Source organism: Scyliorhinus torazame, chromosome 6, assembly GCF_047496885.1.
Source record: "Scyliorhinus torazame isolate Kashiwa2021f chromosome 6, sScyTor2.1, whole genome shotgun sequence".
In the NCBI taxonomy this organism is placed as follows: Eukaryota; Metazoa; Chordata; class Chondrichthyes; order Carcharhiniformes; family Scyliorhinidae; genus Scyliorhinus; species Scyliorhinus torazame.
Window position 1 is genome coordinate 214,364,247 of NC_092712.1, and position 24,660 is coordinate 214,388,906.

Below are 24,660 nucleotides of genomic sequence, written 5' to 3' on the forward strand. Positions count from 1 at the left end.
CCATCAAAATCAACAGAGAAGTCCTACCAAACGCAGAACATGTTTCCTACCTGGGGAGCCATCCATCGTCTAAGGCTGACATCGATGCAGAGATCCAACATCATGACCAATCCGCGGACACTTGGCCCAATTCGGAAGAAGATGTAAAAAACCTCACGGACTGTAAGGGAGCATGGTGAGGTGCTGAAGGGAGCGGAGGTGGCCTTGGCGCGGCATGGTGATAAAATCAGTTCGTTGGAAGCTGAGGTGCTGGTGGTGGAGGAGCGGAACGAGATTCTGAGGGCAAAGATGGATGACTGGGAGAATAGGTCAAGGGGACAGAACTTCAGAATCGTGAGGTTGCCGAAGGGGGTGGGGGACCCGAAGCCGGCTGAGTACTTTTCTCAGATGTTCACCAAGCTTTTCGGGGAGGAACGGGCAGATGTCCTGTCCAGAGTTGGATTGGAGTACTCTGGCGGAAGTCACGGGTGAATGAGCTACCGTGAGCAGCGATTATAGGATTCCACAGCTGTCAGGAGAAGGAGCAGATTCTGCAGTTGGCCAAAGGGACTCGAGGTGGGAAGGAAGCATTATCCAGATATACCAGGATGTTGGAGCGGAGTAGGCAAAGCACGTGCGGCTTTTAGTAAGACGAAGTTGGCCCTATTGAGGAGTGGAGTCAGGTTTGGGGTGGGGTATCTGTCAAGGCTGAGAGTGACCTTTTGGTTGAAAGATCATTGTTTCAATACTTTGAAGGAGGCGGAGGTTTTGTCGAGGAGCATGGACTTGGACTTGATTAAATGGATTTGATGGGACTTTAATGGGGGCAATTTGGAGTGGTTGGTTTTAGATATGTTGTGGGAGGTATCTGTTGTATATTTGGGTCTGAGGGGCTATGGGTGACGGGGGGAGTGGTCAGGATAACAGTATGGGGAATACATGCCCAGGGGGGAGTTTAAGTATTGTAAGTGTGTTGGGTTTTGGTTACTCTTCTGTAGCCGGGACGGGCTGGGGAGCATTGCTTTTCTTTGTTCTTTGAGTAAACACCTTGGGTGGGGGGTTTACCTTTGCTAGCTGTAAAGTTTCAGCTAGTGAACGGGAGTGAGGTGAGGGAGGGGGCTGTGGCTTGTTGGACCTGTTTGGACAAGATTCAATGAGCCCAGCTTGTTTGTTTGGTGGGAGGAGGGCGCAGATTTTTCTGATCAGGTCTTTTCAGGTTTAGGGGAGATGGGGTGGGGGGATGGGAAGGGATGTGAGGGGGACGAAGGGCTTTTCCTTGTCTTGCATTAAGGGCAGGGTTGATTACTGACTTGGCAGAAGTGGTGACCTTTGTCTTCTATCATTGGTCAGTCAGTGGTTCGGTGCGGGGGGGAGACGGGTTTAGGGAGTTCGAGATTTGGGTCTTCTTTCAAGGGTTGGGTTTTGAAAATGGTATTTTGTTTGTATGGATTTGTTTATTGTGCATTTTATAAAATGAGAACTTAAATAAAAATATTTATAAATTGGGCCCGTGGTTCCCTGTGCGCTACTGGTGAAGATTGAGGCAGAGCTCATTCGTCTTGAAGGCCTCTGGATGATTAGGCCAGTAAAATGCGCCGTAGTCCCTGCCCTTAAACTGAATAAGATTGTTCGACTTTGCGGCTACTATAAATTGACAATAAATAGATTGGCTAGGTATCCGATGCCCTGCATCGAGACCTTGTATGCAAAACTGGCTGGTGGTCATTCATTTACAAAGCTTGACATGAGTCATTCTTATCTTCAGCTGGAGTTAGACCCTGGGACCAGACGATACGCGAACATAATTATCCACAGGGGCCTACATGAGTGCACTAGATTGCCCTCAGGTGAATCACCGGCCTGCGCCATTTTCCAGCAGGTCATGGAAAATATTTTGACAGTCCTGCAATGTGTGGCGGTTTATTTAGCTGACGTATTGGTCACAGGTATGACAGAGCGAGAACACTTGAGCAACTTCGGCAAGGTCCTCCACTTTTTAGAGCCAGGCATCTGTCTCAAAATGGAGAAATGTGTTTTCCTCGCCAGGGAGGTCATTTACTTAGGCTACCACCTAGACAGGGGTGGACGACACCCTGTGGAAGAGAAGATGTCAGCGATTCAACAGGCCCCCACACCAGAGAACACAACGGAGCTGCGTACGTTTCTGGGGCTTATGAATTACTACAGCAAATTCATCCTTGGATTACAACCTTGCTCACCCCCCTTCACATGCTGCTAAAGCAAGACCAGCTATGGGCATGGAGGGCACCACAGGAAGAGGTGTTCATCGAAGTAAAGACAAAACTGACTTTATCTGGTCTGGCTGCTGACACACTACCATTCTGCCAAACGGCCTGTGATTACGTGAGATGCCTCGCCACAGCGTTGGTGCCACCTTGACACACCGCATGGATTACAGCTGATTGCATTTGCCTCCAGGAAACTGGCCGCGGCAGAGAGGAACTACACACAAATCAAGAAGAAAGGATTGGCAGTACTTTTTACAGTCAAAATGTTCCATCAATACTTGTGGCCGTCGTTTTACAATACTGATGGACCACAAACCGTTGTTGCGACTCTTCAAGGAGGGCAAGGTTATCCCGCCCATGCCGTATACAGAGACGGACCCTTTTGTTGGCGGCATACCTTCGAGCACCAACTGGGCACACAGATCGTGAATGCAGTTGGTGCACTGAGTCAACTACCCCCGACTTCCCCCCCCCCCCAGAACCAACAAAGTAGTAGCCACATTGAACTTCATGGTACGTTGCCAGTCACGGCGGCTCAAATATGTGAGTGAACACAACAGATCTTTTATTGTCTAAAGTCTGCTATATTGTGCTATATGGTGGTCAACACTGGAAACTGCCCAACGTGTTAAAGGCTTTGTCGACAAAAATCTGAGTTCAGCGTTGAAGATGCCATTCTCTTATGGGGCACTCGTGTCATCGTCCACTCAAGGGTCAGGACTTTCTACTGTGAGATCTGCATTAGGGTATTCCAGGTGTGTCCAAATTGAAAATTCTCACTCAAGGTTACATCTGGTGGCCAGACCTGGGTGTGTAGCTACAGTGATGGCACAGCAGTGCGGAGTTTGCCTGGATCAGCAGAAGCTCCCGACTGTCACACCTCTTCACCTATAGGAATGGCCAGGTAGGCTTGGGTGCAGCTTTATGCTGACTTTGCCAGCCCTTTCCAGGGCACCATGCTTTTAGTTTTTATGGGTGCTTATTTGACGTGGTTACAGGTCCACAGAATGTCTTCCACTACTTTGATGGCAAAGATTGAAAAACTGTGATTCTCGTTCAGTACACACGGTATCTCTGAGGTGTTGGTCACCGGCAATGGCACGCCTTTTATAGCAAAGAGTTGGGGGTTTCATGAAAGCAAATGGGGTGCGGCACATCCACATGGCCCCGTATCACCCGGCTTCGAATGGCTAGCCGAAAGGACGGTGCAAACATTTAAAAGAGACTTGAAGAAACAGACCTTGGGGCCTCACGAGATACGGCTGACCAGAATTTTATTTTGTTACCATATCACCCCACACGCTGCGACTGCGTAACGCCTCCTGAGTTTTTAATGGGCTGAAGACTCAGACTCTCATCTCAGACTTGTGTTCCCAGATTTTGGCAGGAAAGTAGACCGTAGTCAGAGCAGCAGAGATGTTTCACAGGCAGAAGCAACCAGGCAGTTCGGACCAGGTGATGCAGTTTACATTCAAACCTTTGGTGGAGAGGTGGCGCCAAGTGGGCTCCAGGGACAGTCGTTCAACAGACAGGGCCCAGTTCATACCAGGTTCAAGCTCAGGACCAGGTGATGAAGAAGCATGTAGACCACCTCAGATGCAGGAGACCAGCTCCTCTGGAGGTGCCAGTTTCACGTCAGACAGCCACGGCACCAATGAATCCCTCCGGGGGACCCGACACAAAGGTATGGGAGGTCGAGGACTAGGACTCCAATGTGAAGACCCAGGCATCGGATGTTTCTAACGGTGAACCAGCCGGAGAGCAGCTGCCAGTGGTGGCACCCCTGTGACGATCAACAAGGAAATGGCGTTTGCCATCCACATATACGCCTCCTGATCCAGCGCCGCAGGTGCAAGGGGCACAACCACAGGCATGAAAAGAGCAGACGGCCTCCTGCTCCACCTTCCTCCAATGGGTCTTTGGACTTTGGGCGGGGGGGGGGGGGGGGAGAATGTTATAACCCACACGAGACCTACGGGGATGGACCAATTAGGCTCCGTGTGAGCCTCATTGAATACAGGCTCATCAACGGAGTAAATGGACGAGCATAATAGCCGGCCCAGATGAGAGCCAGATCTGTGTAGTCCCGGCAGTATACTGTGTATATAGTTTACTTTGTAATAACCTGTTTTCTTTTTGTCTCTCGTATTGGACTCCTCTGTGGTCACTAAACATAGTGAGGAGAAATTAGGTTAGATCACCAAAAGCTTTATCAAAGAGGTAGATTTTAAGGAGTGTCTTAAAGGAGCAAAGTGAGGTAGGAGTGCGGAGAGGCGTAGGAAAGGTACACCATAGTTTGGGGCTGGGTAACTGAAGGCACGGCCAACTCTGGTGGAACAATTATAATTGGGAATGCAGAAGAGGCCAGGATTAGAGGAGTGCAGATATCTTGGAGGGTTGGGGACAGGAGGAGATTACAGAGAGAGATGCAAACGGCCACGGAGCGATTTGAAAACAGACATTGCTCGACCAGGAGCAGGTGTAAGTCAATGAGCACGGGGCTGATAGGAGAACAGGGCTTACTGAGAGTTAAGACACGAGTCATAGGTTTAATTTTATGCATGCAATGTACATGTGTATTTATATAGGAAGGTAGCTAAAATGTGGACTGGCAGTGAGTATAGAGATTTAGGGCTGCATCCTCCATCAAGCGATGCCAGCATCGCGAAACGCGATGGGGCAGAGAATCGCGCATGAGTTGAAAGTTGAGGCTGGCGGTGGGCACCCAGTGGAATGCCATGCTCCGGTGCTTCGACAGCGGCGTGAATGCGTTCTACGCCATGCAAATTGTACAGCAAAGGCTGTTGGCATATCATTAACTGGCCCAACCCGCCATTCTCCGGGCCTTCCATGATGCTCCACCCCTGCCAGGTGAAAGTACCGACAGCATGGTTCATTTATGGTACTTCAGATCGGGGAACAGGCGGCCTGGCTGATGAAGGTGAAGGAGGAAGTAAGACATGGTCCCAAAGGCGTAGCTGTGAGTTTCTAGTCCTGCTGTCGGCTGGGGACGTCTGAAAGGGCCGGGGGATATGGTTGGGAGAGACCAGGTTATGGGCTATGGGGCCGGGTGTCCCCCCGGGACCAGGGTGTCTCAGCTATTGCCTTCGCCTGCAAAGCAGCCATCTGGCTGCACACACACTGACCACCCATCATGCCCCGTGTTTGCGCAGAGCGGCACCGGCCGAAAGCCCCCCCCCCCCCCCCCCCCCCCATCACAGCCGGGCGCCACCCTGCTGGCAGGGCATCATGTAGTCTACCCAAGGAGGACGCCCACAGCAGACCCCACACGAGGGCGCAGGACAGATGCTGCTGGGCATACTGCAGCCATGGGTTGTGCCAGCCACCGGCATCTCGCCAGCAGGGTTAGGGACGGGTGCCAGGGTCAGAGGCTCCCCCGGTGCAGGCACTGACGGGACCTGGGGTGTGATGCGGAGGGCAAAGCGTCAGGGGGATCAGCCGGGGGTGAGAATGGGCTGTGGGGGAAATATGCAGGCCAGTGCCTCCGTGCGGTATACCGGACCTGGTTGGATGTGGCCGTAACTGCCATGCTAACATCTGCCCTTTACCCATTGCAGAGAATGGATTTCGGCACCCAACCAGAAGTGGTTGGCATCTAGCTGCCGCAGCCTTGGCAGATGCCATGAGGCTGTACAAATGGGAGCTGTTCAGAGCGGGCTCTGCGGCAGCAGAGCATTCTCCAGAGAAACAGAAGCCAGCCGGTGAGGATGGAAAGCCGGCCGCCCAAAAGGCCTAGGAGGAGGTGGGAAGGAGGCGCCACATCAGCCCCGTGTGTACCAACAGCACCTGTCATTTGAGGAACTGCCGGACTGGATGTGTCGTCGAAGACTCTGGCTGACCAGCGAGACCCTGCAACATATCTGCCGCATCATGGCGCACCTGGAACCATGGGGGGTATGGAGGTGGACACCCGCTCCCATTGCCCTAAACTTCTATGCCATGGGGTCCTTGCAGGTGCCGAGCAGGGATCTGTCTGGGATGTCACAGACTTCGGTGCACAGGTGCATTCGCGCCTTCCAGGAGGATCTGCATGCCCTGTCGGCTCAATACATCAGCCTGAATATGGACCGAGCCCATCAGGTTGCCTGAGCAGCAGGGTTTGCTGCCATCGCCGGGTTCTCCCAGGTCCAGGGGATGATCGACGGGATGCATTTCCCCCTTTGAACTCAACTGCATGACGGGTGCACTGCATAAACCGCATGGGGTGCCACTCCTTGAATGTGCAGCTGGTGCGTGACCACGAGATGCACATCTTGCACATCTGTGCTCGATACGCTGTTGATGCCTATCCAGATGCCACAGACCAATGCTGAAACAAGCTACAATGACACCCAAGCAGCGACCAGGAGTGTGATTGAGCGGTGCATCGGCGTGCTCAAGATGCAGTTCAGATGCCTGGACTGCTCTGGAGGGGCCCTCCATTATAGCCCTAAGAGGGTCTCCCATATCGTGGTGGCCTGCTGGGACAGTCTAATCGGCACTAGGTTCGCCAACTAGGGAGCCTGGCCTGCGGCTGCTTGAACGTCACTCCCCCGCCTGTGTTTCCTACCTGCTTCACTACAGGGTGATGCCCCTGGTTGGTGTTAACCGTAGGTCTGGACCATAAGATGGAGGATGATTACAACCCACTCCGCAATGAGCTCTGGTGTTCAGCATCCTTTGACGGTCTGACTCCTGCCCTCAGTCGCACTTTCCACCTTCCGCCCGGGTGATCCCTGCATGCATGCTGGCCATTCCATCTCATGGACCTATCAAACCCTGGGGTGGTGGAGGTAAGGATGTTGTCTGAGGTGGGGGAAGGGGAGAAATGGCGGCGTTGGGCATCGGGCGGTGTGTGGTGGTGGGTCACTCGCCGAGTAGACCCTACCACATGGCGCCGCCACATATCAGGCCCTGTCCCCTACTGTCCCCGGCATCGACATCAGGGGTTGTCCCCGACTACCCTGGCCCGTGCCCACCTCCAATGCCTGTGCCCCACACCAATGGACCTCTCCCCCGTAACCCAGTACACCCTAAGCACCCAGCCCAGTCCATCCCTCACACCCTTCGGACAGTGCACCGAGGCAGGTCGGAACGTTGATGAGCGGGTGTTTATTGTGATATATACAAGTATCGTGCCAAAGATTAATGGCCCTCTGTGGCCAGGAGGTGTGTTTGTCCTCCCTGAACCATAAAGGAAACATTGCAGAAGCTTGCTTGCAACCCTTTCAGAGCTCCTTTTATAAACCACTGTGTATACCTATTTATTTGGTCGGGTTTATGGTGCCCAGTGGAACCCAAAATTGCAGCAGAGTCCGATGTATGTTGTGAATTCATAATGTTCATGGATTAAGTAAGCTGCAGCACTATTTGGGCAGGAACTTTGCTCACCATGTCCCAGACCACATCAAAATCATTGTGAGAATGGCCAAACCGGGAGTCGAGTACTAAGTTGTGTGCCATGCGTTCCCACTCAGCGAGAGGATGAACATCCTCTTTTCATCTTCCCCTGTTTAATGAATCCATGGAATTATAGGAGCAGAACAACAACATAATAAAACAACTTTGCTCTGTTCTTTTTTTGGCTGGGTTGGAAGGGCATAATTGGATGAATTATGTCAATGGGTAATTAGTCTCTCTAATAGTTCCTTTAAAATACAAGGTTCCCCCCTAATGGCCCTCCTGTAAACGTTTGATATGCCAAATTTCACCTTGTGGGCACTGGAGTAAGTTTCTGAAGTCTGTCTCCAATTCTGTTGTCACCTTGTGATAGATGAAATCTATCTATCAACAGCAAAGGCAGTTCATTAAGATCTAATTGTCGTCTTGCTATTGAATCTTGTAATTTTTGTTTTTGGATATATATGGCGGGGTTTTTCTTTTGCTTTCCCTTCAGTCTATATTCAAAGTTTTAAAAGCTACTGGAGAATTTCATATTCTAAATGTTAATTTTCATAAAATCTATTTTGGTTTTCTTTTAAAAGCATTAATTTTATTACAGGAGTATACACCACTAGTAACATCAATGCAAGCAGTGGGGTTGTGAATGAAATAAACATGTTTTACTGAAGTTCTTACATGTGTATCTTTTAATATGTGAACGTCTTCAGTCCTATGCTGGAAAGTATGTGCCTGCAATTGGTTACCATATCCATATGCACAATCCTACTGCCAAAGTAAAGATCAACTTCAAGGGAATGGCCATTGGCGATGGACTGTGTGATCCCGAAGTAGTAAGTGGCTTTGTTATAAATTAAGCAGAATGCTTGAGTTGTAATTTAGTTTTATCATGATAAAAGGAAGTCAGTTCTCAGACTACTTCCTCATAACTTCAAGACACTAATTTTTACCATATGTTCATCTTGCTAGTAACTACTAGATTGTTTTAAATTATACCTCACTGACCATGCTGATTGCAGCCTTTGACTTTGAAAAATCACTCTTCAAATTTTGAAATTGAATTTTTGTACGGCAACAGAGTTACCCCTTTGTTGTGTGTCTGTTGCACAGATGTTAGGTGGTTATGCAGAGTTCATGTACCAGATTGGGATCATCGATGAGAAACAAAAGCAGTACGTCCAGCAGCAGACAGACACAGGAGTGCGTTACATCCAGCAAAAGAAATGGGTGGAAGCCTTTGAAGTATGTACCAGAGGCTTGGTCTTAGTCTTAAATTGGAAACATCTGAGCAGTGTGAGGGTCAGTGGAGAGCATGATGGGAGGTCAGAAGTTTGTTGCTTGTTGGCATGTTGTTCAACTTAAATTAGTGTTGTGATCTTCTAATGAATGCTCCCACTTCCCAAAACCTTTTCAAAATGCAATATAAATTTTCAACAGAATAATTTTAAATTACATGTTAGTGTACAAAGTGGAATCCTTTTATACTCGCCCAAACTTGTCGCTGGATCAGTGAATTACTGACAACTGAAAAGCATAAGAAAAAGGATTTGAAAATGAAAATGAAAATCGCTCATTGTCACAAGTCGGCTTCAAATGAAGTTACTGTGGAAAAACCCCAGTTCGCCACATTCCGGCGCCTGTTCGTGGAGGCTGATGCAAGAATTGAACCCGCGCTGCTGGCCTTGTTCTGCTTTATGAGCCAGTTGTTTAGCCCAATGTGCTAATCCAGCCCATATTTAATGTTAGGTTAGTGTTTAATGTTAATCCAACCCCGATTTTAATATTATAACCTAATGCTATGAATCAAAAATTTGTGTACCTGCTTAAATGTTCCCGGTTTCTGCAGAAGTACGAGTAATCTGAGTTAGATCCTTTTCTATTGATTGTCAGCCTTTCCTTTTCTAGTTCACTGTGCTATTTATTACTGTAAATATGGCGACAATGATCCCGCCAAAATCGGACTGGGCTGTTGAACTTATCTTGTAGTTCACTGACTTCGATCATTTCTTCTTCCTGTACTGACACAATTCCTTGTCTGAATAAGTTCCGATAAACTGAACAAGTTATTATACCAGGTTGTTTATTATTCTCCTGCAACAACTCCACAATTTTGTAATATGCCTGTAGTTCATGCATGCTCACAATAACACTGTTAATTATCTATTTATGATACAGACAATGTGAACTATTTCATTGACAACTGCATTTGGTAACAACATTTATTTCCACAGCCAAATGAGAATTTTCTCTTCCTTACTGTTATTTCTGCCCCAGTTTTCTGCTGTATCTCCTCATTCTGCAAAACAGTTTCACAGATGTCTGCTGTTCCTCACGCCCCCATCACGTTTAACCATAAGACCATAAGACATAGGAGCGGAAGTAAGGCCATTCGGCCCATCGAGTCCACTCCACCATTCAATCATGGCTGATTTCAACTCCATTTACCCGCTCTCTCTCCATAGCCCTTAATTCCTCGAGAAATCAAGATAAGACCATAAGACATTGGACTGTAGGACGCATTGTAGCCAAACCTGATGATCTTCACCTGATTTTTACAAACATCCTTTCCAGAAAGAATAACTGGATAATCCTCTGAAAGAGGAACATTTCTAATGTTTTGTTCTTCCTCTAATTCAGTGACTTTGGTGCTAATTGTAGCACCCCTACCCCCAGGTGTGTTTATGTTCATCCAGCAATTCACAGATTTTTCTTCTACAAGTGAAATCTTACAGATGTATACATGCCTGGATGTTGAAATACACACCAGTATTGGATCCTATAGAACTTTTGTTTAAAGGGGACATTTGCTCAGGCACAGATTAATTTCTTAAATATTTTAATGGAAAAGCTGCTTTGTAAGCACTTTTTAGCTTTAATAAATCTCCAAACAGAAGGTCATTTCTATCCCCTTCAAGTTTTGTTTTGAATCGTAAGCCACAATAAGCTACAATACATACATATTTTAAAGGTCAGTTGGAGAGATTTATGCTATTTAATGAAAATCTCCTGTCTCAAACCAGGACAGTTTTTGAACACTCCCATTACCTCCCGCTAATGGAAGTTTACTGAAAGTTTGGTGAGCTTACTTAAACAGAAATGATAGACTAATATTAAATGTTTGGCTTCCACTATTAGCTGCTTACAGGTGGTATAGAAGTATTTACTATAGATATGTATTCACAGGGTGATATTTTGTGAAAATATGTTTCATTGCTTAAGAAGGCCTTTTTTAAACTTGTGTCATTTATAGAATTAGAAAAATGTACAGCATAAAAGGAACCCATTTTAGCACTTTCGAAGAGCAGTCCAGTTAGTTACAACCCCTCACTTTCCCCATATCCCTGTAATTTTTCTTCCTCTAGTTCCCTTTCAGAAAGCTACTCTTGAATCTATATCAACTATCATATGAAGTGGCACATTCCAAATCATAACCACTCATTGAGTAAAGAAACCTGGTCACATATTGCCACTGATTATTTTGCGATCACCTTAAGTCTGGGCCTCTAGTTATCAACCTTTCAGCCTTTGGAAACTGTTCATTTTTATTTTCATCATCTAAGTCCTTCAGGTAAACTTTTACTTACATTTTAATAAAAGCAATTATATTGGATTGTTCCATTTTTAACCATAAACCACATGCAAAATAGTAGTTTCCTGTAGCAAATTAAAGTAATTATCTTGTGGGTGGCTATCTCTGCATTTATCTCTGCATGTGTTAAATATAGGTTATATTTCAAATAGAGCAAACGTTTATGCCTCTTAAAATACTGTAGAATAGATTTTTGTTACAAATCTTTACAATGATTTTAGTTAAATGGCCAACACACATCAGTTACAGGGAGTATTTGCACTTCCAAAGGCGAATTAGCATCCTTTTCATTCCTGAAGGTTAATACGAGGGCTGATTTATTCTATAATGTGTCAATATTTGTAGGTGGGATTATTTATTTCAAATTATGCAGGTAGGTAGATCTTAAAGAGAAGAAATGCTTTTTTTGACAGTGACTTGATTGGCTTAATAGCCTGATTCTGTGTCATAACATTCTAAGATTCACAAGTACAGTGCTCTTTTACAAAAGACATTGCACTACTCTCAGAGCAAGATCTTGAAGGATTAAAGCAACTCAGTAAAGATAAGGATGCCAAAGTACTTCATGCTGGAACCTGCTGTGAGTCATTATCCTTACAGTTTATGGCAAGGATTGTTGGATAAATCTGAGGAGTGGGAACCCTGGCTATCAGTAACTTCATTGCAGTGTTAATGTAAGCCTACTTGTGACATTAAAAATTATTATTATCTCTTCCTCTTTAGCCTGTTGCATTGATGTCACTTTTAACTCCCTGCACTCCCATTTTCTACCCTGACACCAGCCAATGGTCAATTCTGGAACCTTTTGATTCCCTGTGACTTCTGCAACGTAATATATTCAATTAAAGAATCCCGGCCCTGGGTCACTGTCCGTGTGGAGTTTGCACGTTCTCCCCATGTCTGCATGGGTTTCACCCCCACAGGGCAGCACGGTAGCATTGTGGATAGCACAATTGCTTCACAGCTCCAGGGTCCCAGGTTCGATTCCTGCTTGGGTCACTATCTGTGCTGAGTCTGCACATCCTCCCTGTGTGTGCGTGGGTTTCCTCCGGGTGCTCCGGTTTCCTCCCACAGTCCAAAGATGTGCAGGTTAGGTGGATTGGTCATGATAAATTGCCCTTAGTGTCCAGAATTGACCTTAGTGTTGGGTGTGGTTACGAGGTTATGGGGATAGGGTGGAGGTGTGGACCTTGGGTAGGGTGCTCTTTCCAAGAGCCGGTGCAGACTCGATGGGCCGAATGGCCTCCTTCTGCACTGTAAATTATGAAACCCAAAGATGTGCAAGTTAGGTGGATTGGCCACGCTAAATTGCCCCTTAATTGGAAAAAATAATTGGGTACTGTAAATTTTTAAAAAATATATATATATATAATTAAAGAGCCATCCAAGTGCCGGAGCGGCACTCTGGCACAGTGATGAGCACAGTTGCCTCACAGCACCCAGGTTCAATTCCGGCCTTGGGTGACTCTCTGTGAGGAGTTTGCATATTCTCCCTGTGTCTGCGTGAGTTTCCTCCGGGTGCCCCTGTTCCTCCCACAGTCCAAACATGTGCAGGTTAGGTGGATTGGCCATGCCAAAATTGCCCGTTAGTGTCCAAAGATGTCCAGGGTAACTGGTGCTTTGGAGAGTCAGTGCAGACCCGATGGGCCAAATTACCTCCTTCTGCACTGTAGAGGTTCTATGGTCCTTACGACTATTGTTTGTTTCCAGAATATCCTTTGTACTTTAGAAAATAAATACTTCATATATTTGATAACATTTCAGTTCCACTTTAAAAATAAGTAATTAATTTTGCTATACAGCTGACAATATTTCCTGTTTGCCTGTTTCATGTTTTCTGCATTTATTACTCTCCTTTAGTTGTTTGATGCTTTGTTGAATGGTGACGTAGTTAAATATCCATCCTTCTTCAAGAATGCCACAGGGTGTACCAACTACTACAATTTTCTACAATGCACAGTGAGTAACTGGAATCTGAAAACCATTCTTACAGCTTTGCACATTTTAGAAGAGCCTCTGCATTTCAATGGAGGAGCTGAGGAAGATATTTTTTAAATGATCTGATGGCATATTGCACCAGGTCGTATTGTGGCATAACATGGGTCACTTGGGTAAAACATCTCTTAAAGTATAACCATTCATGCATTCGAACAATTATTAGCGTGTTAATCAAGTAACCCAGTAAATACCATACAACTGTAATCCATGAAATCTACTGCAGTGCATAAGATTATTATCCACTTCACTTGTGTTGTAATGCTCTGGTGTAAACTACTTCTTACAAAATCAGCAAGTTTTAACCTCTTGAGTGGCATTTTCCGGCTCTGCCCACCACCAGGATCATTTGGTTCCACCAAACATCAGTTTTGCTGACCTGCTACATTCCCCCACTGCAGGTCCCGCTTGGCGGGACCAGAAAATTCTGGCCTCTGGCACTGAAAATTAAGCAAACCAGGAGTGCTATTCCTTCAGACTTTAGTTATGGTGGAGATTTTAAAAAAAATCCTTTTGTCTCTTCTATCTTTCTCTTAATCCCTCAATTCCTCATCCGTTTATTTTGTTTGCTGTCCATGATTTTTACATTGAAAAAAGCATTCTAACTTACACATCCTGCTTCAGACTCTGCATGCTTCAGGAAGAATATGTCAGTCTAGTTTTCCCTATTTACACATGTCCCAGACCTCTGTACAGGCTACTTTGCCAAAATAAGTTTCTGATCACAGCAGGTTCCAGTGAAAAAAAAACATTGGAAGCCCATGGACCAGTGTAAGTGTAATGAATGACGCGCACCATTCATTCCCCACTGACTGCGATATCCAGACCAATATCTTTTCGATGGTGACCGCACTAATTACTCCACATGCAGTCCAACAAGCACATTGCAGAGTGCCAATGTTTCCCATGTCACATTTAAAGCTGTACTGTTTAATAGTGCACAAAATGCTTGTCTTTCACAGGTAGTGTTTAGAGATTACCAGTCTTTCTGCCCTATAAGGTTTTGCCTGCTGTTCACAATGCGTTCCTGTGTCATTCACAATAAATATTACAGGAAATATGGAGGACATATATAATTTGTTGGCTGTTGCCCAGCTTTATTCCTAATATTTATTCACTGGAATAGAAATTGGGAACATACTTTGGAAATAACTAGCACAAAAAGATTCTGCCCCTTTAAGTGCCATTCACAGGCTAAAAAGTTTGGCAGGCAAACTCTTCTTGGCCCCCTATCAATGTGCCTGTAAAACCCAATGCTGAGCACAATGGGGGGAGAAAAATTCTTTGAATCATCTCGAGCAATAACATCTATCCTACAATTAGGTGGCAAAGGTTGTCAGAATACCATGACACCTTTTCTTACAATTCCTTTTTGTTACCATCTTGGGATGTATCTAATTTCCAACCTTTGAAGACTAGAAACTGTAAAGTGTTTGGTGAGTAATGTGTGGAATCTTGGGGGAACACATTGATGCACATAACATATTACACTGAGAAAACTGCCAACATGACACGTCCAATGTAACAATCCTTCAGTAACATTATTTCTCTGGAACCCTACTGATATCATTGTCAGGGAGTATATAGGCAGAGCCTAAGAACTGATTCCTTCCTTTATACCAGCTGTTTCTGATGTTTTTGAGTCATACTTAAGAAAAGTGTAACTTGTGGTAGTTTGAATGTTTCATAGAATTTGCTGCATTTTTCATTTAAATTATTTTGCTTTCTGTCACATTTGTAAATTATGTCGCACTGTTTTGTTGGGTCAAAAATGTGATTCTAATAAAATATAATATAACATATTGCTAGGCATTATTCAAAAATAGCTGAGGTTGGGATAATTGGATACTAATAATGTAATTTTTTAATACAAGTTTACTACATAAAGTGCCAGTTGGTACAAATCACAGTGCAGTATAGAACATATTTTATCCTAAAATGGTAATCCATTGTCCTTTACCCTACAAAACAAACCTTCTGTTTTCTCCTTCTGTTCCATAAAAAGTCAAGAATTTGGTATGTAGGATTGCCTGCTTGAGGAATTTCTGATGACTGAGGTAACAAGGAAGCTAGACAAAGGAGAACCAGTGGACATAATTTATTTAAATTTCCAGAAGGCCTTTGACAAAGTGCCACATAGGAGACTGTTAAATAAGTTAATAGCCCATGGTGTTGAGGGTAAGATCCTGGCATGGAAAGAGGATTGGCCGACTGGCAGAAGGCAGAGAGTGGGGATAAAGGGGTCTTTTTCAGGATGGCAGCCGGTGACTAGTGGTGTGCCGCTGGGGCCTGTGCTGGGACCACAACTTTTCATAATATACATTAATGATATGGAAGAAGGAACTGAAGGCACTGTTGCTAAGTTTGCAGATGATACAAAGATCTGTAGAGGGACAGGTAGTATTGAGGAAGCAAGGGGGCTGCAGAAGGATTTGGAAAAGCTAGGAGAATGGGCAATGAAGTGGCAAATGAAATACAATGAGGAAAAGTGTGGGGTTATGCACTTTGGAAGGAGGAATTTAGGCATTGGCTATTTTCTAAATGGGGAAATGCTTCGGAAATCAGAAGCGCAAAGGGACTTGGGAGTCCTTGTTCACAATTCTCATAAGGTTAATGTGCAAGTTCAGTTGGCATTTAAGAAGGCAAATGCAATGTTAGCATTCATGTCAAGAGGCCTAGAATACAAAACCAGGGATGTACTTCTGAGGCTGTATAAGGCTCTGGTCAGACCCCGTTTGGAGTATCGTGAGCAGTGTTGGGCCCCGTATCTAAGGAAGGATGTGCTGGCCTTGGAAAGGGCCCAGAGCAGGTTCACAAGAATGATCCCTGGAATAAAGAACTTGTCGTATGAGGAACGGTTGAGGACTGTGGGTCTGTACTCGTTGGAGTTTAGAAGGATGAGAGGGGATCTTATTGAAACTTACAGGATACTGCAAGGCCTGGATAGAGTGGACATGGAGAGGATGTTTCCACTTGTAGGAAAAACTAGAACCAGAGGACACAATCTCAGACTAAAGGGACGATCCTTTAAAACAGAGATGAGGAGGAATTTCTGCAGCCAGAGAGTGGTGAATCTGTGGAACTCCTTGCCGCAGAAGGCTGTGGAGGCCAATTCACTAAGTGTCTTTAAGACAGAGATGGATAGGTTCATGATTAATCAGGGGATCAGGGGTTATGGGGATAAGGCAGGAGAATGGGGATGAGAAAATATCAGCCATGATTGAATGATGGAGCAGACTCGATGGGCCGAGTGGCCTAATTCTGCTCCTACGTCTTATAGTCTTATGGACTGATCAGGTTCTTTCTTCACCTCCATCCTCGGTCTTGGGTGCTCCAGGCTGCCCACGTGTATATCCTTCCTGATCCTGTCTGTAGCCTCCAAATTCCATTTTGATAAGTAAGAATTGCAAGAACATGGCATAACTCAGCTTTGCTGTACTTTAATGTCCTACTTTTGAGAGGTTTTATTGGATGGTCAGCAGACGTAAAGCAAACTTCAAAGATGCAACTTTAACCTGATTCAGATTTCACGATTATTAGATGTGGGGGTGGGGAACTGCAAGGAGTTCATCTGTCAACAGAGAATTATATATGTCACTATTTAATGTTACTCTAGAATTCGATATGGTGACATGTATCATTGGTGAGTAACACAGTAGAAGTTAGTATTTCTGCCCTGTAAGGTTTTGCATGCTATTCACAATGCATTCCAGTGTCATTCACAATAAATATTACAGGAAATATGAAGGAATGAGGCCATAAAAATTTCATAACATCTGAGCAAATGTAATATTGATAAGTACAGACATTGCACTTAGCGATATTGCAAGAAATTATGCTTGGATGATGCGCAAATCATTTTCTATTGCTAGCCAGATGTTAAAGTTAAATTCCGTTTACCAAGTGTATTTTCTATGATTGCCAATTGTTCTCCTGTGGATTGCACATGGTCATGAAAAGCCAGGTGCAGTATTCAAACCAAATCTTCACCCTAAACACATTAAAGAAGCCATCCCCTATGGACAAGCCCTCCATATACACATGATCTGCTCAGACGAGGAGGAACGTAACAGATATCTACAGACGCTGAAAGACGCCCTCATAAGAATGGGATATGGCGCTCGACTCATCGATCGACAGTTCCAACACGCCACAGCAAAAAACCACACCAACCTCCTTAGAAGACAAACACAGGACACAACCGATAGAGTATCCTTCGGTGTCCAGTACTTCCCCAGAGCAGAAAAACTACGACATCTTCTTCGCAACCTTCAACACGTCAGTGATGAAGGCAAACATCTTGCCAAGGCCATCCCCACACCCCAACTACTTGTCTTCAAACAACCGAGCAACCTCAAACAAACCATTGTTTGCAGCAAACTACCCAGGCTTCAGGAGAACAGCGACCATGACACCATGCAACCCTGCCATGGCAATCTCTGCAAGACGTGCCAGATCATCGACATGGGTACCACCATTACACATGAGAACACCACCCACCAGGTACGCAGTACATACTCGTGCGACTCGGCAACATTGTCTAACTCATGAACTGCAGGAAAGGATGTCCCGAGGCGTGGTACATAGCCAAGACCATACACCCGCTGCGACAATGGATGAACGGACATCACGCGACAATCGCCAAGCAGGAATGTTCTCTTCCAGTTGGGGAACACTTCAGCAGTCAAGGGCATTCAGCCTCTGATCTTCGGGTAAGCGTTCTCCAAGACGGCCTTCAGGACGCGCGACAACGCAGAATCGCCGAGCAGAAACTGATAGCCAAGTTCCACATGCATGAGTACGGCCTTAACCGGGACCTTGAATTCATGTCTCATTACATTCACCCCCCACCATCTGGCCTGGGCTTGCAAAATCCTACCAACTGTCCTGGCTTGAGACAATTCACACCTCTTCAACCTGTGATTATCCCTCTCTCCAGTTGCACCGTCTGGACCTGTAAAGACTTAATTACCTGCAAAGACTCTCATTCAAAGTATCATCTTACATCATTGAATTTGCCTTTATATGTGTTTGTGGAACCGACCTCTTCATTCACCTGATAAAGAAACTGTGCTCCGAAAGCTAGTGATTCAAAACAAACCTGTTGGACTTTAATCTGGTGTTGTAAGACTTCTTACATTAAGCAGGAAATTAGAGATGTAAGTAACAAGAGTGCTAAAGTAATCGTGCGCGACTTTAATCTGCATATAGACATATAAACCACATTAGCAATAATACTGTGGGGATGAATTCCTGGAGTGTGTACAAGACTTTTTTTGGAGTAACCAATTAGGACACAGGCTATTCTGGATTTGGTATTCTGCAATGACAAGGAATTTATTATTAATCTTGTGCAGGGTACTATAGGGAACAGTGATCATAACTTGACAGAATTCTTCAATAGAATGGAAAGTGAAGTAGTTGGATCCAAAACTAGGGTCCTAAATCTGAACAAAGGAAACCACAAAGGTATGAAGCATCAGTTGGCTCAAATAGATTGAGGAACTTCTTTAAAAGGCATGCTGGTGGATAGGCAATGGCTCATATTTAAGGAATGAATGTATGCATTGCAACAATTATACATTCCTTTCTTGTGCAAAACCACAACAGGAAAGGGGCCTAACAATGGATAACCAAAGAAATTAAGGATAGTATTAGATGCAAAGAGGTGTCCTATAAATTTGCTAGAAAATGTGGTAAGCCTGAAGATTAGGAGCAGTTTAGAATTTAGCAAAGGACGACCAAGACATTGATTAAGAGGGGGAATTAAATTGGTACGTTTTTCCTTTTTTGTAAGTTCAGTAGTCAAGTTAAAGTTTAATAAGGTGCGGATCCGTCCAAATTACTGAGTGGTAGTTGGCTGTCAATGACCCGAAGCCTGATTAGATGTCAGGTGTTGATTACATATTTTAGAAGTTTAACTGGTTTGTGAGTCATCTCCTCAGCTCATCTCAGCTCTGTTTAAGAAAGGGGCTTGAAAACTCACTAAGTGAGACACAGCCATAGTTAGTGTGGTTATCAGGAATATGAAACAGAGTGGGAATTCGGTGCAGAGTCCCAGGTTCGACTCCCGCTTGGGTCATTGTCTTTACGGCGTCTGCATGTTCTCCCCATGTCTGCATGGGTTTCCTCTGGGTGTTCCTCACACAAGTCCCGAAAGATGTGCTTGTTAGGTGAATTGGACATTCTGGATTCTCCCTCTGTGTACCCGAACAGGCGCCGGAATGTGGCGATTGGGGGCTTTTCACAGTAACTTCATTGCATGTTAATGTAAGCCTACTTGTGACAATAAGAAAGATTATAATTATCATTAAGCCAGCTAGTAATATTAAAGAAAATTGCAAGAATTTTTTTTTCAATATTTAAAAGTTAAGACACCAGTCTTCCACTGCAGTGGGATACCAGAACTTCAGGAGAATCAGGTGGCAGGGGTGAGCGTAGTGGCAATCACTCAAAAGAACGTGCTGGGGAAGCTGAAAGATCTGAAGGTGGATACATCAGCCAGACCGGATGGACTACACCCCAGAGTTCTGACGGAGATAGCTGGGGAGATTGTGGAGGCATTGGTGGTGATCTTTCAGGAATCACTGGAGGCAGGGAGGGTCCCAGAGGACTGGAAAATGGCTAATGTAACACCCCTGTTTAAGAAGGTTGGGAGGCAGAAGACGGGAAATTATAGGCCGGTTAGCCTGACTTTGGTCGTTGTAAGATTTTAGAATCCATTTTTAAGGATGAGATTGTACGGTACTTGGAAGTGCATGATAAAATAGGACTGAGTCAACATGGCTTCGTTAAGGGGAGATCATTCCTAAAAAACCTGTTAGAATTCTTTGGGGAGGTAACGAGGAAGTTGGACAAAGGAGAACCAGTGGACGTGATCTATTTAGATTTACAAAAGGTCTTTGACAAGATGTTGTATGGGAGGCTGGTAAATAAGATAAGAGCCCATGGTGTTAGAGGCAAGGTACTGCATGAATAGAGGATTGGCTGACTGGCAGAAGGTAGAGATTTGGGATAAAGGGGTCTTTTTCAGGATGGCAGCTGATGACTAGTGGTGCTCTGCTGGGGTCAGTGTTGGGACCACAGCTATTTATGATATATATTAATGACCTGTAGGAAGGAACTGAGGGCATTGTTGCTAAGTTTGCAGATGATACAAATATATGTAAGGGACAGGTAGTCTTGAGGAAGCGGGGAGACTGCAGAAAGACCTGGACAGGCTAGGAGAATGTGTAAAGAAGTGGCAGATGGAATACACTGTGGAAAAGTGTGAGGTTATGCACTTCGGTAGGGAGAATAGAGGCTTAGACTATTTTCTAATTGGGGAAAGGCTTTGGAAATCTGTAGCACAAAAGGACTTAGGAGTCCTAGTTTAGGATTCTCTTAAGGTTAACGTGCAGGTTTAGTGGGCAGTTAGGAAGGCAAATGCAATGTTAATTTTCATTTCAAGAAGGCTAGAATACAAGAGCAGAGATGTACTACTGAGGCTGTATAAGGCTCTGGTTGTGAGCAGTTTTGGACCCCGTATCCAAGAAAGAATGTGCTGGCCTTGGAGAGGGTCCAGCAGAGGTTCACAAGAATGATCCGGGGAATGAAGTGCTTGTTATATGAGGAGCAGGACTCTAGGTCTCTACTCAATGGAGTTTAGAAGAATGAGGGGGGTCTCATTGAAACTTACAGAATACCGGGAAGCCTAGATAAAGTGGACGTGGGGTAGATGTTTCCACTAGAAAGAGAGACTAGAACCCAAGGGAACAGCCTCAGACTGAAGGAACAATCCTTTACAACTGAGATGAGGAGGAATTTCTTCAGCCAGAGGGTGGTGAATCTGTGGAACTCATTGCCACAGAAGGTGTTGGAGGCAAGTCACTGAATGGACTGGATTCTCAGTTTGAGAGACGACAAAGTGCTGACACCAGGACTGAACCGCAAGTGTTCGATGTGCACGATAGTGGCACCGGTCCCGGAATAATTCAGGACTTCCTAATGGGCTAGCACCAGCGCCACTTGGAACGAGTGCAATTCCAACGCATGCGGCGTGTGATACGATGAGGTCGTGTTCTGTACTGGAGAGTCTAACAAGCAGGAGTTGTATATAGGCATTGCACTTCCCACACACCCTAATCCCAGCCATTAAGATGGCACTGGTTATGCTGGAGCGTGCCCATACAGCCGATGGGTTGGTTGGGGCCAGAGGGTATCTAGGGGGGTGGCCTGGGGATGGACCCATACAACCTGTGGCATTAAGTTTACAGTAGGCAGTCAGCAACGTGCGCAGGCAGATGGCTACCTTGTAAGCTGCAGCAATGGTGGTCCTTGCCAGTCCACCCTGATCCCTCGGTCCACTTCCTGGCTGCCCCCCGGCTACACACCCTGGCCCTGGCAGAAGCCCCGCGTTCCTCAAGGTAGAGGGGGACCTAGTAGAGGGGCTGGGGGTCCCCATTGGATTGGTGGAGGTAATGGAGGGTATGTGGGCGATACAGGCCCCGGGCCTGGATGGGTTCCTGGTAGAATTTTATGAGAGGTTTTCTGGGATCTGGGATCTGGGGACCCTGCTGGTAAGGGCATACAATGAGGCGAGGGATAAGGGGAAACGTCCCCCTACGTTATCGCAGGTTTCGATATCCTTAATTTTGAAGAAGGATAAAGACCCGGAGCAATGTGTGTCCCAAAGCCCGATATCGCTGCTGAATTTAGAGGCCAAACTGCTGGCAAAGATCTTGGCCTCGCGGATTGAGGACTGTGTGCCGTGGGTGATGGGGGAGGACCAGGCAGGATTTGTAAAGGGGAGGCAGCTGTCGGCTAATGTTAGGCGGCTATTAAACGTGATAATGATGACCCCGGATGGACAGGAGGTGGAGGTGGCAGTCGCTATGAACGCGGAGAAGGCGTTTGCTCAGGTGGATAGGGAGTATCTGTGGGACGAAAGTGCTTTGACAAAGCTTTAACAAAGAGTCATTGGGGCAGCACGGTCGCATTGTGGATAGCACAATTGCTTCACAGCTCCAGGGTCCCAGGTTCGATTCCGGCTTGGTTCACTGTCTGTGCGGAGTCTGCACATCCTCCCCGTGTGTGCGTGGGTTTCCTCCGGGTGCTCCGGTTTCCTCCCACAGTCCAAAGATGTGCAGGTTAGGTGGATTGGCCGTGATAAATTGCCCTTAGTGTCCAAATTTGCCCTTATTGTGTTGGGTGGGGTTGCTGGATTGTGGGGATAGGGTGGAGGTGTTGACCTTGGGTAGGGTGCTCTTTCCAAGAGCCGGTGCAGACTCGATGGGCCGGGTGGCCTCCTTCTGCACTGTAAATTCTATGAAATTCTATGAAACGTTAGCTCTTTTCTATCCCTACAGATGCTGCCAGACCTTCTGAGATTTTCCAGCATTTTCTCTTTCGTTTCGGATTCCAGCATCCGCAGTAATTTGCTTTTATCGAGTATCTGTGGGAAATGCTGGGACGGTTCGGGTAGAAATTTGTGGACTGGCTCCAGTTGCTGCATAGGGCACCGGTAGCGAGTGTAAGGATGAGTATAAGGATGAATCGGGTGAGTTTGGGTTATTTCGGACTACACCATGGACAAGGCAGGGATGTCCATTCTCCCTTTGCTTTTTGCCTTGGCAATAGAGCCACCGGCAATGGCACTCAGACGTCAAGGAGTTGAGAGGGATAGTGCGGAGGGGGCTGTGGAGCACAGGGTCTCGCTATATGTGGGTGATCTGCTGCTTTACATATCGTATCCACTGGGAAGTATTGGGGGAATTATGAATATTTTAGAGGAATTCGGATGGTTTTCCGCATATAAGTTAAATATGGGGAAGAGTGAGGTCTTCCCGATCCAGGCAAAGGGACAGGAGAGGATGTTGGGTGAGCTGCCATTTAAAGTGGTGGGGGCGAGCTTTAGGTATCTGGGCATCCAGGTGGGGCGGGAATGGGAGCAACTACATAAATTGAATTTGGCGTGGTGGTGGAACAGATGAGGGGGTATTTTAAGAGGTGCTCCCATTGTTGCTGGCGGGGCGGGTGCAGGCAGTGAAAATGACTGTATTTCCGAGGCTCTTATTTGTTTTCCAGAACCTTCCAATCTTCATTCCAAAGTCTTTTTTCAGGAAAATTAATGCTCTGATTTCAGGGTTTGTGTGGGCGTGGAAATCTCCATGGGTAAAGAAGACACTGCTGGAATGGGGACCTGTGGGAGTGCGATCTGGCCTTGCCAAATATAATGAATTATTATTGGGCAGCAAATATAGCCATGGTTAGGAAATGGATGGTGGGGGAGGTGTCGGCATGGGAGCGGATGGAGGCAGCCTCTTGTAAGGACATGAGTTTAGGGGCATTGTTGACGATGCCTCTGCCGTTCTTGCCAGCCAGGTACTCCACAAGCCCTGTTGTGGTGGTGGCCCTGAGAGTGTAGGGACAGTGACGGCACCATCTGAGGTTGGAGGGTGCCTGAATGTGGGCACCGATCTGTGGGAATCATACATTTGCACCAGGGCAGGGGGGGATTGGATGCGGGGTTTAGAGGGTGGCCGCGAGCAGAGATCGAGCAATTCCGGGACCTTTTTGTGGGGGGCAGCTTTTCAGGTTTAGAGGAATTGGAAGAGGAAAATGAGCTGCCCAGTGGGAACGGGTTCCGATACTTACAGGTACGAGATTATGTGAGGAAGCAGGTGCCGTCCATTCCCGATCTTCCACCCCCAGGGCTACAGGACAAGGTGGTATCGAAAGCAGGAGTGGGTGAGGGTAAGGAACCGAGATTTACAAGGAGGGAGCCCCGAAAGAGGAAGTCAAATGGAAGTGGGAGTTGGAGTTCGGGGTGGAAATGGATGCTGGGTTGTGGGAGGAGGCTTTGAGGAGGGTGAACGCATCTTCCTCGTGTGCTAAGCTTGGCCTCATTCAATTCAAAGTAGTGCATAGGGCGCATATGACAGTGGCCAGGATGAGCAGGTTCTTTGAGTTTGTGGAGGATAGGTATGGACGGTGCGCAGAGCGGCCTGCGAACCATGTCCACATGTTTTGGGTCTTTCCGAAGCTGAAGGAATTCTGGCAGGGGTTTGCGGACTTTATGACTGAAGTGCTGAAGGTGAAGGTGACCTCGAGTCCAGAAGTGCCGATCTTCGGAGTGTCGAAAGACCCGGAGTCCACGGGGCGAGAGAGATTGACGTCTTGGCCTTTGCCTCCCTGGGAGCCCAGAGACGGATTTTGTTGGCGTGGAGGGACTCGGAGCTGCTGAAGCCGGGGGTGTGGGTGAACGATCTGGCGGAGTTCCTAAGGATGGAAAAAATTAAGTTTGCCTTGAGAGGGTCAGTGGATGGGTTTGCCCAGAAATGTAACCTGTTTACCGATTTCTTCAAGGACGGTTAAGACGTCAGTGGGGTTAAAATGGGGAAGGCAGGATGGATGGAGGGGAACGGCAGGGAGGGTGGGGCGGTTGGGTGTTATATATTTGTTGTGAGG

The 24,660-nt window shown here is 46.2% G+C and overlaps 1 protein-coding gene across 3 annotated transcripts in view; it reads left to right on the forward strand.

The window, feature by feature from the left end:
- cpvl (carboxypeptidase vitellogenic like) overlaps positions 1 to 24,660 on the forward strand; it is a 172,763-nt gene that overhangs the window by 76,612 nt on the left and 71,491 nt on the right. For 2 of the 3 annotated variants that reach the window (XM_072509388.1, XM_072509390.1), the window contains exons 8-10: positions 8,339 to 8,461; positions 8,739 to 8,870; positions 13,078 to 13,176. In XM_072509388.1, coding sequence (XP_072365489.1) covers positions 8,339 to 8,461; positions 8,739 to 8,870; positions 13,078 to 13,176 — 354 coding nt within the window. The remainder of the gene's footprint in view (positions 1 to 8,338; positions 8,462 to 8,738; positions 8,871 to 13,077; positions 13,177 to 24,660) is intronic. The other variant, XM_072509389.1, reaches the window with a different exon arrangement.